At 33.5% G+C, this 18,616-nt stretch overlaps 2 protein-coding genes across 3 annotated transcripts; both read left to right on the top strand.

Moving 5' to 3' along the window:
* The first annotated feature begins 5,293 nt into the window (after positions 1-5,293).
* On the top strand, positions 5,294-17,511 carry LOC110418343 (COBRA-like protein 4). 2 transcript variants are annotated; one of them, XM_089783733.1, is made up of 6 exons: positions 5,294-5,342; positions 15,214-15,293; positions 15,478-15,934; positions 16,478-16,625; positions 16,836-17,113; positions 17,228-17,511. In XM_089783733.1, the coding sequence occupies exons 1-6, from the start codon at positions 5,300-5,302 to the stop codon at positions 17,509-17,511; spliced, it is 1,290 nt and encodes a 429-aa protein (XP_089639859.1). In that variant the 5' UTR covers positions 5,294-5,299. The 2 variants fall into 2 exon arrangements, with proteins under 2 accessions (XP_089639859.1, XP_021286712.2); XM_021431037.2 differs by lacking the exon at positions 5,294-5,342 and adding an exon at positions 15,101-15,116.
* Positions 8,451-12,303, top strand: LOC110417963 (COBRA-like protein 4). The gene is given in 8 exon segments (XM_089783762.1): positions 8,451-8,619; positions 9,163-9,241; positions 9,631-9,698; positions 9,786-10,082; positions 10,821-10,968; positions 11,288-11,530; positions 11,532-11,560; positions 11,799-12,303. Coding segments are annotated over 8 exon segments (1,374 nt in total). The 3' UTR covers positions 12,140-12,303.
* Positions 17,512-18,616: the final 1,105 nt, after the last annotated feature.

Below are 18,616 nucleotides of genomic sequence, written 5' to 3'. Positions count from 1 at the left end.
AGCTATCCCTAACGAAATATCCATTAGTATGTACATATTAAATTTTGTCATTATCTCATTGATGTTTTATGTAACTATCCCCAACCAAACATATTTTGTCTATAATTTCTGACGATTCTAATCCCCTAACATTAAATCTAGCCATCTCCAACATAATATTCGTCAGTATTTTTCTTACATTTTATGTAGCCATTATTGACAGATTATCCATCAGAATGTCCATCAGCAGCTTGACGGTGCTACAAATAGCCTTTTTCTTATATTGCGTGTCAAATAATTACCAGCCAAATACTGATGCAAATGTATCCGTCGGTAAATTTTGTTGGTGTTCCGTTGAAACACAACATGGATGATATCTGCCAGTATTTCATCAACACTCCTTCAATATTTGCTAATAAATTTTACCGTCGAATTCCTTTTCATCGGTAAAAGTTTACTTTCTTGTAATGTTTAAGTATTTCTATCTTACACATAAAGCAACATTTTTATTAGTCAAATCCATTCCATATGAATTTAATTATATATAATTTCTCATTTATTACTCATAATGGACATTAAATGTTGCTTCGCCAAACATTCTAGTGGGACTCATACAATAAGTTTTAAATTTTGAATGTGAAAGAGGGAAAATTTATGAAAAGCAAAATATTTTTCAAAAAGGCCCTATTTTTGAAATGCAAATCAATCACTCCCAACCCTCCATTATCTCTATAATTGTAACTAGTGTTCCAATCCACTAATGCATTTTTCATTCGCTTGCCGCCTCCAACAATAAGAACCTACATTGCATTTGTTTAAGGGCTTCTTTCACTCTTTGTAGAATTAGCAAGAAGGACATGAAAACATCTAAAAATTCAACAAGATCGACTTGAAAAGCATTATCCTTCCATTGAGTGGTAAAAAATTTTCCTCTCCAACACTGAAAACGCTTGTCGAATTTTTCAATAATTGACTTTTACAAACCTATTGACTTAACACTAAATCCCAATAGGAGCCTCAAGTACGAAGTTGGGAAGGTCCCCACCAAGGACTAGTTATCCTACAAGAAAAGATAAATAAAAATAAACAAAGTCAAATTTCAAAAACCCAAAACCAAAAAAAAAACCAATCAGATTGAAAGGAATGGCAAAATAGAGAGAAAGGAAGAAGAAATAGACCAATGATAGAATGGAGAGACCTACGGTGGAATAAAGGGGTTAGTTAGAACAGAAATGGGGAAAGTTAGGGTTTGGGCTTCTTTGTTGAAGGAAAGGGGAAATGAATGGGAAAAAAATCAAATTTTGTTACTTTCCCAAGTTCTGGGAAAGCAACATTACATAGATTTTCAATGAAAATGTGATTCCTTCTTCTAATTGTTATGTGATACCAATGTAATGTTATGTTACATTGGCTTTTTTCACTACCAAATACTATAATGTAATTTTACCATTCACATTATAAAAAAATGTTACTTAGTTATCCATACCAAACGCCCCATGAATTTTTTTTTCAAAAAACAAAGAAGGGAAAGGAATGACACTCCATGAACTTTAACTATAACTTATTAAAGTTTTTGAATAAAAATAATGTTAAAATTTTTAACTTTAATTAAGTATATGTGAGGAATAGTAAATTTAGAAGAAAATTTTAATGAATAACCAACCAAACAAGCTAACCAGCTAGTAGGATACATAAACCATATAATTGAAGAAGATGCAACTTAAAATTGAAACAACAAACAATCCAAGCAAGATGAAACTTGAATATGAAATATATTGGTTTGAGTACTTTTATCTTTTACTTAAGACAATATTTTTATTAATCAAATCCGTTACGTATGAATTTAATTATATATAATTTCTCATTTAATACTCATAATGGACAATAAATATTATGTCGGCGAACATTCTAGTGAGACCCACACAATAAGTTTCAAATTTTGAACGTGAGAGAGGGAAAATTTGTGAAAACCAAAATATTTTACCCTAATGCTTCCTATATAAACTGCCTACTCATCACTTTGGCATGCACAAGCTCTTTAGATTGGCTGATTTGAAATGGGAGAGTTGGCTCCCAGAGGCCAGTAGAAATGGGTGGTTGGGAACGATCTTGGGCATCTTTCCTCTTCATCATGTTGCCGATATGAAGTGGGAATCTGAGTTTCTTTCCTTCACCATCCATTTTTATTGTTTCTGGGGATTTCTCCCTTTTCCTTACATGCTTCTTAAGATTTTGTGATCTATTCCTTGATATTTTGTGTCAATTTATTTATGTTTTGAGGTTAGATGACGTACTAATTTCTTGTATGTTTTATCCTTTCTAGTTTCAATTCAAAATTGATGGTTAGTAGCTGTTGAAAAAGTTATTGTTAGATCTAGCTATAATTTTTATTGATTAGTCGAAAAATAATTTTTATAATTACATATAGATTATAAAACCAAAGTCTATTAAAATGTGAATTCAAAATAATTCATATATAAAGGGTTTTTGTGTTACCTCGAAAAAGTGTTTTTTGTCATATCATTTTGTTGGAATTTTTTCTTTTTAGACCTAACAAACAATAAAAAATGTTTTGCATTTACCAAAAAACAATGTGGAAAGGAGGGGGATTTGCTCCAAATTCATCCCACTTCTCCTATTAGTATTTGCACAAAATTCCATTTCTCCTAAGGTGGAGAAATATCCCACTTTAACAGACTAAATGACACATGATATAAAAATAGAGATGAACACTAAAGGAGGCACAATAAAGGTATTCATATTTTGATTTTGGGGTTGAGGATGATAATTAAGTTCGTCCGTTCTTTTTTTTTTTTTTGGCTTTTATCATAAACATTTAAGAGAAATAATGTCAAACCAGGGATGACATGATTTTACGGTTAGGGCAGGAAAGTGGGCATAACGGTTGAGGATTTGCATTCATTAAACTCCACTATCCTCTAATTAATTAACACGCTATAAAATGATAATGTCTAAATTGAAAATAGAATACTATTTATATGCTTTACATTTATTATTCGTCTTTGATTATATACAATAAGGACATAATAATGAATTAAATATCAAGGATAATAATTTTTTGTATTTACTAGGATAATATAATAATAAATACTGCCCAATTTAACAATTTTTTAAAAATATTATGTCGAAAAAGAATATAACCACCAATCATCCAGTAGTTTGATGCCAATCATGGGATCACATGTATGAAATTTTTTACTCGTAAATCATACCTAAGTACAGTTGTCCACGAATCCCCTTTAATGACAAACCATTTGCAATTGCAGTCCAAAAATTGGATAACAATAATTTTAAGGTTTATATAATTGTGGGCCAAGGGCTTACAGATATTTCTCCACCTTTTTTTTATCTCATTTTCATATGATAGTCTAAAATAGGTATATAAATATTATAGACACCCCATATGTTCAAGTTTGGTTCACTAATAAAAATTAAGCCATTTTAAAGTGAAAAAAAAAAGAGTGTTTTCAGACCGGATTCAGAAGATCCGACCCACGCCCATTCTTGAAAGTCCAGTGGTTTCAGCTATTTGCTTTTAGGTTTCTAAGCCCACTAAGGTAAGTTATATTTTGGTTTTTTTAATTAGCTTTATATCTCTCTTTCATTATCTTGATATTCCTTTTTCTTAGGATTAGATCGTCAATTAAGGAGATAAATAATGAATTTTAAAATTTATGATTTTTTGCAAATAAAATCTCTTAAATGAAATTTTTAAGAGAGATTACAAGCAATAACTTTCTTAAATTTTTCAAAATAAGAATAGTTATAAGACCTCGCCATAAGTAATGGAAGGTAATTTTGTAATTTATTTTTACAAAGAGATTTATTCATAAATAATTATTATAAACATAGAAAATAATAACAAATAAAAAATTTATAAATTAAAAATAAATAAATATTTAAGGCTTCATAAATTGAAATATAGGACATAAAGAATAAATATTTAAATCTTGTAGATTAAAAAAAATATAATATCATAATATTCATAAAACTTAATTAAATAAATAAAAATCCTTTGATGATAAAATCTCAAGAAAGTTATAAGTAGTCATTTCGAGAGAATTTATAAGTGAGAAAATTTTCTAAAATGTTGTCAAAAGTATTGGAAAATTTTATAAAATTTTCAATACAAGGACTTGCATGATGATGATGATGATGATGATAACAAAATAATAAAAATAATAAAAGTGAAATAAAAGAATTTATAAATAAAAAATCATAAATAAGAAAAGTTCTATAAATAATAACTTCAAGAAAATTTATAGGAGAGAAATTCTTCTTGAATTCTGCCATAAGTATTGGAGTGTTCAAAAACATTTCAATATCAAAGGATTTTTTTTGTTGTAAAATGATTAAGAAAAATAAAATTAGATATTGAATTTAAAATTGATTTATTAAAGTTAAAAGGATAATATATAATTAATTAGTTACCATGTTAAGTGGGCGTTGTGAGGATGCTAATATTTTCTTTACACATAACTGTAATTTCAAACTTACCTTGTTTCGTAGACCGGAACCTATCATTTTAAATGAACCTAAGTCAAACTTATAACCTCATTAAAAAGTATAAATTTACCTAAGTGACCAATCACACCTAAATAAAAAAGATTAGTGGTGACTCCTTTTTCATGTCAAATGGTTGAGTTTACGGATCCACATTATGACAGCTTGGTGACTCCACTATGGAGTTTGTGAGTCGAGCTTATAAGTAATTATGTGATATCTTAAAGCTTTAATTTTTTTTTATAATTGAGGGAGAGAGAATTCGAATTCTGCTCTTTAGGCAAGGGATAATGCACCAACCAATGAGTCAAATGCTCAAATGTTCCTAAAGCTTTAATTAGTTTGATATTTTGTTTTATTTTCTTTAATTTTGATTTTAGTTACTTTGTTTGTATATATGATCATTATTTGAGATTTGTACATCCCTTTGCACACATTACACTTTTGCATACATGCACGACCCTATATCTACGCTTTGTCCTATTTAGTAAAAAGTAGAGTATCCTACTTTCGTGAGGTAATAAGCTCCATGTGAGCACACAGAATACTTCCATTTAGATTGAACCCTTTCTATTGGTAGCCTATAATGGGTAAGGATTGGGATGCTTTACTAATTTAGAGTGAACACCAATAAGGAGTGATTTGGGAACTTTTAGATTCATTTGAAACCTTGCCCAACATATATCAAGGCATAAAAATACCAAACTCAAGTAAAGCCTTACCAAACCCATCTTTTAGAGAAGTTATTTTAGTACACATAAAGGGACTTTTTTTTCAAAAATGATTTATTTTTTATATGGTTGTTTATTTAATTGTTCATGAACCAATATCATGTAAAGGTATCTGTTACATAATAGAGTATGACAGAAAAAACATCAATTACATCCACAAAATGCCTACTTCGTTCAATATCTACCCTTGTTCTATGTGAAGAGGAATTTGATATAAAGGCTTAATCAAAGCAAGTGCAGTCAGTAGAAAATGATTGTTTGAAAGCGGGTTGTGTCTAACCAACTTGAGCAAGTTCACATTGATATCCAACAAAATGACTTCATCGATCTTTTCAGCATTTAGGGTAATTATGTAACATCCAAACAACAAAAATTTTAGTAGAAATATAGGTATATTGTGTCACTCTTTCACATACCCATCAATGACCAAATGATTAGAGGCATAGCTTAATTTTCAGATCCTTCATATAAATGTTTTGTTTCAATCAGGTATGCATGACGCCAACCATTGAAGAGTACTCAACTTTATTTTATATGTGCCTTCCAAATGTAGACAAGGTTTATTCAAAAAAACCAAAGATAGGTTTTCAAAAAAAGATAGTAAAAATCATGGGAATTAGTGTACAAGAAGTTGACATGTGTGTTACAAGGAAAAGAGAAAGTGTTTGCATTCCATGGGAATTTCTTCATAGCTTCATTTTGAAACATCCAAGAGATGAATGAAGCATGATTGTTATGGTGATAGCAATCTATGGGATGGTTGTGTTTCTAAAAGTTTTGGGCCATTTTGAGATGTCGATGGTAGACTTCTTTGAATAGGTTGAAAACAAGTTCAATCCATCACTAGCAATTTTTGCAGAAACCTTTAGATCACCAAGTGACTATCAACAAAATGGAAAGGGGTGTTTGATTGGATGTGCACAACTATTGAATGTATGAATTAAAAGCCACTTTGAGTGTGAAAAGAGTAAATTTTAAGCACCATTCCTCTCAACCACTGTTCCCATCAGAGAGTTTTGTGAAAGTGAATGGCTTAAATAGAAATCTAAACAAACATCAATCTCAAGACTATGAAGCCTCACAAAACAATAGGTGAATCATCCAAAGTTGACATTAAGGCTTAATAGAAAATATGGAAGGCATTAAGCGTAAACAATATACCATGCTTTTTACCTATTTCGAGATACATGATGATAAGATTGAATTACACAAGTAAGACTAGACACAAAAGGTCGAGTCAAACCATATGACTTTTCTGTCATTTAGACGACCATGATGCTTTATTAAAAGCCAATCTTGGTTTATAAGTATGATTGGCCAATTAGAGAATTGGTGATGAAGTTAAATTTGATTTGATTCATCTAATTCCTTATGAGATTTGAAACTCCAATTTATACTTGTTGCCAATATGATAAGAAGCCTGATGGGTCACACACATAAGTTGATTATTAAGAACTAATTTGGAAATCAATCAAATAGGATTTGATCGATGAAGTTGACAGACTTCATATAAAGATAAATTGAAGAGTTCAAGTTATGAGCTTATTAGGCTATTGCCAGTAGGTCAAATAAAGAAGTTTATTGTTTAAAATGTGGGCTGATTTCTTTAAGAGATAATTGCACCTTGTTTTATTTAATTAAGTTAAATAATTAATGAACTAATCAGCTACTAATGGCCTAAAAGGACTTATAGCCCAATGCAATCCAATGCATTAGGAAAATTCTAATTTGATTAAGAGTTAATCTAACAGCTAAATTACAAATCTTCTGCCTCTCTATTTAAACGATTATTAGCCACTCCTTGAAAATAAGTTTTAAGAGAGAACTTTCTAAAATCCTTAGGAGAGATTTCTAGTTTCATATGTGTTAAGATTAGGATTTTAAACACTTGGAAAAAACAAAAGAGCTCTAAGTAGAGAGTTCGCTAGCATAGATTCTTTTTTTTATCTTTCCTATCTTAGAAAATATGTTCCTAATAGTTGCAATGTCGATCCCCGTTAGAGACAAGACACTTGTGCTATTTAAAGTTTGACACAACCACTAGTTGGTGGAGAAAGAAGGATTGAAAGGCAAAGAGGAAGTCACCTAGCAGTTTTGACTTCAAGCTTTTAAGGTAAACCATAAATTTCTTGTTACTATGCTTAGATTCTTTTCAATTAAAGAGTTCTATCGTTTAGGGTTCTAGAAAATTTTAAATTTCGTTGTATACTCTAATCAAGTATATCTTGGAAACCCTAACATTAAGTTGAAACCTTGAAAAGGCGACTTAAATACAAAGAATGATGCACATATGCCATAACAAGACAAGGCAAAAGTTAATTGGAAATGTTTGAAAGGAATCAAGAGCATCAAGAAATGTTTTTACATTAAAGGACCTACGAAGTTAACTTGTTCATGATTGTTCTTATATTTATTACTTGGATATTATATCCCTTTTTAGAATCTTGAACTTTTTATTTTCATTTTGATTTTTTCCATTATGTTGAACAAAATTGTGCTTTTCTTATTAAATCCTATTAGTTCTTTGTCCCATGAAGCAAGAAATTTGCAGTGCATCATATTTGTTATGAAAGTTTGAATGATAATGAATTAAATAAACCATAACAAACATCAAAGATTCTTCTTTTACTTTGAATGGGATTTAAAGGAGATAAGGAGTTCAAAAATTGAGTTCAGAAAAATTTTGAAATTTCCAGATTGACAAAACAGAAAAAATGTATTGAAAAAAAAAAGATCAGATTGTCGAATAAAGTGTCAAAAAGATATGACAAAAGGTCAACAATTATGGAATTCTAAAACTTTTGAAAAACCATGAACATGGATGCATGACATCATCTTAGAAGTTAAACATTTGCATATAATGATAGCTTGTATCACATGTATTCAAAGGATGATATTCGCTTAGGTATTAAAAAGGAAAAATTTTCAATTATTTTAAGTTGCGTAACCTACTGTTGACCATCCCAAAGTTTTGGATGCATATGTTATGTGCATGTTCTAGAGGCCAAAAGAACTAAGCTGGAACCAAGAGCTGAGTTTGGTGTCTTTCTTGGCTACAATTTGCAATCCAAAGGTCACAGGGTGTTCAATTTAAGCCCCAAAAAGGTTCAAGTAGCAAGGGATATTAAATTTGATGAGCAAGCCTACTAGAATTGGAAGTCAGAAGTGATTGAGGCTTCAAATGACAAGTTGCTTGGTCCAGGGACATTTCCAGAAATGGTTCAAGAACCTTTTGAAGATCCTACTGATAAACAATTTGTTGTCAAGGGCACCAGGTCTCTAGAAAGCATCTATGACAAATGCAATATGGCCATTTCAAATCCTATAAGTATCTTAGAAGCCAAAGAATTAGCTCATTGGCAAAATGCCATGAAAGAGGAGCTAAGTGTGATTGACGAAAACAAAACTTGGTCCTTGGTTGATAGAATAGATTCTATAAATGTCATCGGCACCAAATGGATTTTTAGAACCAAGTTCAATGTTGATGGCTCAATCAACAAGTATTAAGCCAGGTTGGTTGTAAAAGGTTATGCTCAATGACTAGGAATTGATTTTACTGATACATTTACACCAATGGCTAGATTTGAGATAGTTAAACTTTTACTTGCAATAGCTAGTGGTCTTGGTTGAGAAGTTCATCATCTTGATATCAAATCAGCATTCTTGAATGGAGTCCTACAGGAAGATATCTATGTTAAAATACCTAAAAGGTTGAAAGTCAATGATAGGGTCTATAAGGTTTGCAACTTGCATAAGGCCTTGTATGGTCTCAAACAAGCCCCTAGGGCTTAGTACAACAGGATGGATAGCTATCTGGAGTCAAAAGGGTTCTGCAATAGTGTAAATGAACCTACACTTTATGTTTTAAAGGTCCAAGATCAAGTCAAGTTGATGATTTCTTTGTATGTAAATGATTTGTTTGTTACAGGTCTTGGAAAAAAACTAATAACTCAGTTCAAGGCAGCCATGAAGACTGAGTTTGACATGATTGAATTGGGAAAAATGAGGTACTACTTGGGATTTCAGATTGATCAGTTTGGCTAAGCTATCTTCCTTTATCAGAAAAACTATATTGTTGTAGTTTTGAAAAAGTTTAACATGGAAAAATGCAAATTAGTTGCAACTCCAATGGTTGTAAATGATAAATTCAATGATGCTAACTCTCCTAAACTCATTGACTCTTCTATCTATAGAAGCTCAATTAGCAGTCTACTTTATGCATAGATCAAGGCCTGACATCATGTTTTCAGTGAGTTAGCTCTCAAGATATATGCAAACTTCTTCTGTTCAACATCTCTCAGCTACTAAATGGATTTTGAGGTATCTGCAAGGAACTTTTGACCTTTGCTTACACTTCAAATATTTGAATGAAGTAAGATTGTACATATGGTTATAGTGATAGTGATTATGCTAGAGATGTCAACGACTTCAAAAGCACCTCTGGTTATGTGCTTTTCTTACGAAGTGTTGCATTTAGCTAGAACACTACAAAACAAGAAGTCGTAGCTCAGTCTATTGCTGAAGCAAAATATATTGTTGCTGCATCTGCAGTAAACCAAGGAGTTTGGGTCAGAAAATTGCTTCTAGATTTAAAGTTTGATCAACAAGAAGCAACTGAATTGTTCTTGGATAGCAAATTAGCAATTGCTATTGCCAAGAACCCCGTAAATCATGGTCGAACCATGCACATTAATGTGAAGTTCCATGCAGTTCGAGAAGTAAAAAATTTGAAGGAAGTCAAGTTCAGCTACCGCAATTCAAATAAGCAAGTAGTAGATATCTTCACCAAGACATTACCAAAGGAGAGGTTTGAAGACCTTAGATTGATGCTAGGGGTTTGCAAAGCATGTCCTAAGGAAGAGTGTTGAAATAGGACTTACATTGAAAACCACATCAGTGCATGCTATTAACCTTAGAACTATATGTGACCATTTTGTATTAAGACAGGTAGCGTTCTATCAAATTAAAATAGCTATGCATCTAGTGAATGACTTATGTGATGATTAGTATGTATTCTAGCTACTGATAAAAGCTTACTTGTTAAGTTTTGCTATGTATATAAAATAAGTCAATGCATATCAGAAATATGAAGCTACTGTCATAACAAAAATTATCTTTCACTTGCTCTGTTTTCATGCTCATCCTACATCTACCAAAACAGAACAGTTTGGTCTTTACCATTTTGTGACCTGTATGCTTTACGGTAAAGAAGGAATTATAGAAAAAAAATGAAAATGTAGTAGTTGCATCAATTGAATTCATGTTTGTCACTTACTCTGTCTATTGCTTTAGGATGCTTGCTTCATCATTTATAAAATGCAGCAAGGTTGTGGAAAATTGATTGTGAATGTTCTATAAAATGCCATGTCATTAACAAAAACATAGGTACGTATCAAGAGTTACCTATTCTGACAGAGCACTAGTGGCTTATTTCTTGTACAAAAGCTCACGAACTAGAGAATGTCTTCAACTAAATTCCTTAAAATGCAATATACATCTCACAATGAGAGAGTCGGAATGATGATTTCATCTGCTAATTGCATTTCCTCCAAGTGATCTTCTAACTTATTTTGCCGTCCTTTGCAGTGACATGGACTATTACATGCACATACTCACCGATCCTTGTTTCAAGGAACCCCAATTGTTGTGTCTCGTTGTCTTCATTCTCTAACCCTGTGATCACACCCTATCCAACTTGTGCTTGCGGCTGCCAAAATAAAGATAACTGCACTATGTAAGGATCCTTTTGATTTCCTGAAGACACAGGTGCCTGTAAATAAGTTAGCATTTCCCTTGCTTCACTAGTCATCAACATTCTCACCAGCACACTCATTGTTTCATAGCTTTGTTTAAAAGTTTGCACAACTACATGTATTAAATGTTTCAAAATAATTGATAGCAGTTATAAAGGTTATAATTCGGCATTCTGACCTGGGACAAATTGGCCAGTATATCAGGAGTCAACTATCATGTGAAAAACCTAATAAAAGTTTGGCAGTCGTTTGTTTTTATATTGGGGTTTAATTGAGCCATGTAATGTGGTTGCACTGCAGGGGAGATTGTGAAATTTCAACTGTTGTGAAATCAAACTTGCTAATCAATGGCAATGCTCAGCTGCTGCAGTGCACACAACATATGTGCCCAATCCAGGTGCACCGGCATGTTAAGGTCAATTACAAGAAGTATTGGCTTGTGAAGCTCACCATCACGAATTTCAACTACTGGATGAATTACTCTTACTGGAATCTTGTTGTTCAACATCCAAATCTCAACAATGTTACTCAAGTTTATTACTTCACACAAGCCACTCCTTTACCAATCCATGAGTAAGCTGATCAATCATGCCTACAAATAACAAGCAGTATGCACCTCATTTTTAAAAGAAGGAAGAGGTTCAGCGTAGAGATGGTTTCAGACAAAACTAGTTCTTCAAAAAAATTGGAATATTTAACAACTGAAATTTTGCAGTAGTATCTACTACCTAATGAAGCGAAGTTGATTCATCATACTTAACTTGTATTTTTTCTGACTTTCTAAGGTTTATGATGAATTTTCTCCATGCAGATGACTCTGGTGTGTTCAATGGTGTGAAATATCGCAATGAATTACTCCTGGAAGCTGGACCTCGTGGAAATGTTCAGTCAGAGATGATTCTTGGGAAAGATAAGAATGCATTTACATTAGAGCAAGGATGGGCTTTTCCTCATAAAGTTTACTTCAATGGTGATGAATGCACGATGCCTCCACCAGATGCATACCCACTTCTACCCAACTCTCCTAGTCCAATCACACCTTCGCTATTTGCTGCTGCCTTGCTTTTGATATTGCTAGTCATTTTGTCTTCCTTGTGTGGTTTGAGAATCGAAAGGCAGAAAAGGCAAAGAGAAGGGTCCCTGCTAGGATAGAAGAATCCTGTGTAAGATGTAGAAAGCATTAAACCAACGTATAGAAAACTCCTCACCTGGTACCAAATTCATCTGTAACATATACAAGGAATCCTGTAATCATAATGTACATACATTTTTAAGCTTTAATAGGAAATCCAGAAACTTGAGTACATAAACTTTGTTCGTGGAGGAAAACTTGCAGCTTGCCATACATTGTTAATTTAATTCAATAGTGCATAGAAAAAATGTCGCTTTCCCAGATTAGTAATTTAGCAATATCTTGTTATAATAGAAATAACAAAATCATGCTAGTTCAGACTGTTTAGAGAGTAGTTTGAAACAGAAGTGAGTGCTTGATAAACATCCTGATCTTGTTAGCTGCTCCTGTATTAAGGCTGGTTAGCTGCTTCTTTGTCGCTCTTGTAGGATTATCATATTTAAGAATGTATAAATGTTTGAGATGGTTTGTCTGCCTTTGCTTTGGTGGGTAGGTGTCTGGTACATGGCCTTTTTGTGGCTTTTTGGCCTTCAAACTTGGCTTGAGGAAGTTGGAATCACCCTTCGCTTGTGTAAACACGTTAGTATAATATTTTAGTAACAGCTGGTATCTTTTGTTTCTTGTCTAAGCGTGATCTTAACAGAAGAATGAATGTTGAATTAAGTTTGAGATGGGATTCATCTTCTAGAACGTTGTTTACGTGGTACTTTGAATAAATCATATAATACCTCATAGGATTAGCATATGTATTAACATTCAGCTTTTGAAGATGAAAAAAACGCAGCATTAATGATCTAAGAAACTACAAAATCCTTCAGAAAATTGAAGCAGGTTGGAAAGAGACATGGCTCTGTTGATTGGGAAGAGACATATTGCCTGTCCAGACGCCAATAATTCCTCCATGACTGCCTTCCTGAAGAAAGATGCAAAGCTGTTCTGGCTCCCTTCTGGAGGCAGTCAACTTTTGCTGCTCCAGTGCACTTGTGAATATGTGGATGATTTTTGTATTGGCTGGCATGCAAAAATAGGTTCCCAGCTTATACTTTCGAGGTCTGAAATTTCAGATGCAGCTTTTAGTCTTGGATGTCCCAAGTCCAAACAATAGGAATTAATTTGATCCTGGCTTCAATATGGTGCTCAAATTGCCATGATTTTATGTGGTACTGAGATTGAGTAGAACTTGGAAGTTGGAAACAAAAAGTTTGAATTGAAGAATTGATTTTTTTGCATTTCAGGGATCAAACTACGTTCTCCCAAATATTGTATTTAAATAACTATACATATTAATTTTGTACATTCTCGTAATGACTGGAGACCGGTTCTGTCTAGGATTAACATGGTTAAAAGCAGGCAAAAATACATAGAACACACCAGAAGGCATAGCAGAAAGAATTAACCAGTTAGGCTCAACACCTTAGTTTAACTTAATAGTTGATATATAACTGGTTTTTGGAAAGTTCAACCTGTCAATTATACAAAGTCGCATCCAGCATCCATATTAAAAACAATATTGGAGGTTGGAGAATCGTTGTCTGGATTAGTCAAACCTATTGTTTTCCTTTAAACAATGGGATATGTAGGTAGGGGAATGGAAAGTCGAAAGCAATGATTTTGTTTTTGGCATCTTCCTTTCTATAATCTGAACACAAATACAATCCGAATTAGAATGATCTGTGTTCTGTTTACAGGTTACCATTTACTGCACCATTTAATTATAATTATAATGCCATGGAATAGAACAAGTTGAAGTTGATTAAATTTTGTTTTCATTTTAAAACAGTGGTCATGTTATCAACTAGGATTGATATAGTAGTAGCTTTCTTGTTAATGAAAACTCTCCTTGTGCTAGTAAATTTCTATTTATCCAATTAATCTTGGTTTTTCCCAATGTTATTTGCTCTCTTCCTCCCATTTCTCTCTCATTTTTCTAATTAAAGATTACGTCTGGTGAAATTCTTGTGCTTCATCCTTGTGATGCATTGTGCCTTGCTGATCCAACATGCATACGACAGAGGAACAAAACTCTCTTGCCTAACTACACTAACTACAATTTAGAGCTTCTTTAATGTAAACATTCTGTTATGTGAGGCAGTTGAATAGTCATGATCAGAGGGAGAGTTGAATACTTGTTCCAGCTCCCACAGCTGTGTTATACCTTATTCCTCTTGCACCAAATGAAATAATGTCAAAATCATTTTTTTTAAAAAAAATAAAATAAGAAATTAGAAAAATATTGTTGAAAAGGAACTACATGGCTAAGTTCCTTGTTTTCTGTTCTTAACTTTTTTTAAGACTGATCTAATACATTTTACTCAATGACAAACATGAAATCATAGCTTTTACAATATAGACATACACTATATGTTAGTGAAAATAGTATTATTTTCCTAGAGTAAAACTGAGCATGAATAAACACAAGTTTCTTGAATTCATCTGGGTGATTAATGGAAGGATATACTGTAAATCAACAGTGCCCTCCTGGAGTCTTATGGACTGTCATTTTCCATCAAAGTTAAAAAAAAGACTAGCTCATCGAAATCATTTGTTTGGTAGATAGTTATTTTAATACCCAAATCTGTTTGAAATTAAGTTTAAGCTATGCTGTGTTGATAAAAGACTAATGAGGTGTTGGCAGTTGAGCAGTTGCACTCAAATATTTGAAATATCCCTAGTGTATCAAGGCAATAATCAACTATGATTCGCATCAAGAGCCTGAACTAATACAAACACAGAAACCTAATATAAAAGTGTATGAGAAACTTACAGGAAGATATGACGTGAAACACCCTAACAAAACCAGTAGGTGAGCCTGCCCTAAACAATTCTTGTTTGTTCAATGTAAATCCCTTTGTTTGAATAAATATCAATCATCCGTGTTCCCTTGCACCAAAAACGGAGAGAGGATCCAACACCAGTGATCTTGAAGAATGTTATTCAACAAATTTGCCTACCCTCTTTCTTTGGCTACTTTCTTTGTTACAATTATTTCTCAAGCAGGTAAGCTTCCAGTTGCTGTGCTATTCGATGCTGAAAACTTGATTCTATTTATGCGTACTTACATATTGTTTCCTGCCTCTTTTCTGTTGTGTTGTAGCGGCATATGACCCATTAGATCCTACAGGAAACATAACAATTAAATGGGATGTCATGTCCTGGACTCCAGATGGCTATGTGGTAAGTGTGATTTGTATTCAACAACTATAAAATGCTATTTCTTTTCTAGTAAGAATTTAGATTATGCAATTCTTGAGTCATCATTGAAGTGTATAAGACAGAATAAATCCAAACACCAATTATTCATTCGAAAGATTGCTTGTTACCAAATATTGAAATGCAAGCTTATCATGGCTATGCTCAGGCAGTAGTAACAATGACCAACTTCCAAATGTATCGGCACATCACGAGCCCTGGCTGGAAGTTAGGATGGGTATGGGCGAAGAAAGAAGTGATCTGGTCAATGGTGGGAGCCCAAGCGACTGATCAAGGAGATTGTTCGAAGTTTAAAGGAAACATCCCACACTGTTGTATGAGGAACCCCACAGTCGTTGACTTGCTCCCTGGAGTCCCATACAATCAACAGATTGCCAATTGCTGCAAAGGGGGTGTCGTGGCCTCATGGGGACAAGACCCTTCAGCTGCTGTTTCCTCCTTTCAGCTGAGTGTTGGGCGTGCTGGTACTTCCAATAAAACAGTGACACTGCCTAAGAATTTCACTTTGCTAGGTCCTGGTCTGGGCTACACATGCAGCCAAGCAAAAACAGTACCATCCTCAGTTTTTATCACAGCTGATGGTCGAAGAAAAACTCAAGCATTGAGTGAGTTTGATCCTTATTAAAGTTATAGATGATCTAGGTTCTGGCTCCATCTAAATTTGAAAAGCATGAAACTGGAAAAAATGAACTTAAAACCTCTTTCAGATACTTATTGATTGGATTCTATGTAGACGTATATACGGGTTCGTATGGGTTTCAGTTTATATATATATCTGTTATTCCCATTGAAGTTATAGGTGATTTATAATCTGGCGGTATAAAAGTATAAAGTGTGAACATGAAACTGCCCTTTTCAGACACTACTTATTAATTGGATGCTAGATTGACAGATGATTACTGAGGTTTTAGTTTATAGTGTATATTTGTTAGATGACATAACAAGTTTGCTTGAAATATTCTAGCTGAAATTGGTTCATATAGATAACAAAGGACAGCATACATCTTGAATTGGTATTTCGGAAGTAGAAATCCTTGCGGCCTAACCCAGTAGTAATTACTTGGAGTAATCTTGGACTTGCTTGTTTTCCTTTATAGCTTCTGCTAACATTCCAATTCGTCTGTTGTCCTATAATTTCTTGTTTGCAGTGACATGGAACGTGACATGCACATACTCTCAGATCCTGGCTTCACGATACCCAACCTGTTGTGTCTCAATGTCATCTTTTTACAACTCTACTATCACTCCTTGTCCAACATGCTCTTGTGGCTGCCAAAGCAGGAATCAATGCATCTCGTAAGCCTTCTTTCCAATCTAAAACTTGAATTTTGAAGCTAGACAAACATGTTAAAACTTTTCCGTTCGACTACAAGTTATTATAGTTGAAAATTATGGAAATTTGATGTTCAGTTTGGGAAAAGAAAACTTACTGGTGAAATGCAGCGTGAAGCTTTTGATATTTCTTGTGAATTAAGGTGTCTAACTCATGGCTAGAGTGTAATGCAGGAGTGATTCAGAGATCAGAACTGTTGTAGCAATGAACGCTTCAACGAGTCAACAAACCAATATGGTTAGGTGCACAAATCACATGTGCCCAATTCGTGTGCATTGGCATGTGAAGCTCAACTACAAGGAGTATTGGCGAGTGAAAATGACCATCACCAATTTCAACCACCAGAAGAACTACACACAGTGGACGCTTGTTGCTCAACATCCAAACCTCAACAACATCACTCAAGTTTTTAGCTTTGACTACAAGCCGCTCATCCCATACCAATCTACAAGTAAGTCTAGCCTTGCAATTCGATCCTGCTGGTTTGGTTTGCAGGATAAGACACTGATTTTCCTGTGAAGTGACCATAAGTTGAGGCTAATCTTTGCCTATTTTGGATCTGCAGATGACACTGGTATGTTCTATGGTTTGAAGTATTATAATGACATTCTAATGGAATCCGGACCAGATGGAAATGTCCAGTCCGAGTTGATTCTTCAGAAGGACATGAATGCATTCACATTTAAGCAGGGCTGGGCTTTTCCCCGGAAGATATACTTCAATGGAGATGAATGCATGATGCCTCCTCCAGATGCATATCCTTACCTACCAAATTCTGCCAATTCAGATCTTATTGCGTCATCTGCAATGGCTTCCTTTTTGCTTTTGGTTCTGCTAGTCTTTTGGTGACAATTTGAAAAGAGTGAAACCAGGGAAAGCTGTTAAGTACTAGCTTTTGTCAAACTAGTGACATCCTTACCACCAGCTATGCCTATATATCCAATGCCAACTGCGAAATGGTGGACTGAAGTAGCTGGTTAGGTGAAAAGCGTGCAAATGATCGTGTACAGAAAAGCAATAATGATCTCCTCTATCCACCCATTGGTGACAGCTAATAAGGAAACTGAGAAAATGGATACACTGGAATCTTCCAGAGAGCCTCTTCTAGTTCTGTTGGATCCTGTTTTTGGGCATGAATAAAAATTGTTGTGGTAGTGCTATTTATGATACTAAAATAGATCCATCATCATTATCATCACAAAGATACAAAAGGAAATAGGAGGAAAAAAACAAAGTCACTTTTCAGTGGTACAAAAATTAGATACAATGAGTTACATTTCAATACAGATGTAGATGTTATTTCGAATAAATGTATTGCTTGAGTTACATGAATATTATTGCGCCTTCGGACAGATGGTTTAAATGAATCTTCCTTGACGATGAGAGTATATGCAGGTTCTTGATACCAATATCTCAAGATTTTTTTTTTTTTTTTTGAATAAGTATGTAATTTTTTGGCTAAGTATTCATATAGAAACAGAGTTCTTTTTCTAGACAGCCTCCTTCCTACGTCAAAAATCTTATTTTTGAATTAAAGATAAATCTCTATTGTGAAGGATTTCAACTCCAATTTAGAGTCCAGGTGAAATACAATGACAAAGACCAATTTAAATTCAGATAATTTAAAAAATTTCTCCTCCCACGGCTATTAGAATTATCCTTTCACATGTACTCAGAAATTCTTTAAACTAACCAATTGAAATAAATCACTCTCACATGTTACACCTTCTTTTTCTAGTAAATCTACCTCTTCATTAGCCTCCCTAAGTGTATGTGTAACCATCCAACTAGAAATTGAGCTCTACAAACAATCAATATGTACCATATGCTACTTGAAACGCTAAGAAACTTTCAAAGGATTATTTATCTAATTGATCGCATTATAAGAGTCACTCTCAATCCATAATTTCATTTGCGAATTTTTCATATATATGCTATATTGGAAATTACCGAG

This window comes from Theobroma umbraticum, unplaced genomic scaffold (genome assembly GCF_002168275.2).
Source record: "Theobroma umbraticum cultivar Fairchild unplaced genomic scaffold, ASM216827v3 scaffold_50.0, whole genome shotgun sequence".
Taxonomy (NCBI): Eukaryota; Viridiplantae; Streptophyta; class Magnoliopsida; order Malvales; family Malvaceae; genus Theobroma; species Theobroma umbraticum.
This window is presented reverse-complemented; position numbering and strand designations above follow the sequence as displayed.

Excerpts from the sequence above, each read along its gene's own strand:
- LOC110418343 (XM_089783733.1), top strand. The coding sequence starts at position 5,300 with ATGGTTGTTTATTTAATTGTTCATGAACCAATATCATGTAAAG. Across the intron at positions 15,294-15,477 it reads GGACTCCAGATGGCTATGTG|GCAGTAGTAACAATGACCAA; the intron begins GTAAGTGTGATT and ends GGCTATGCTCAG. Across the intron at positions 15,935-16,477 it reads AAGAAAAACTCAAGCATTGA|TGACATGGAACGTGACATGC; the intron begins GTGAGTTTGATC and ends TCTTGTTTGCAG.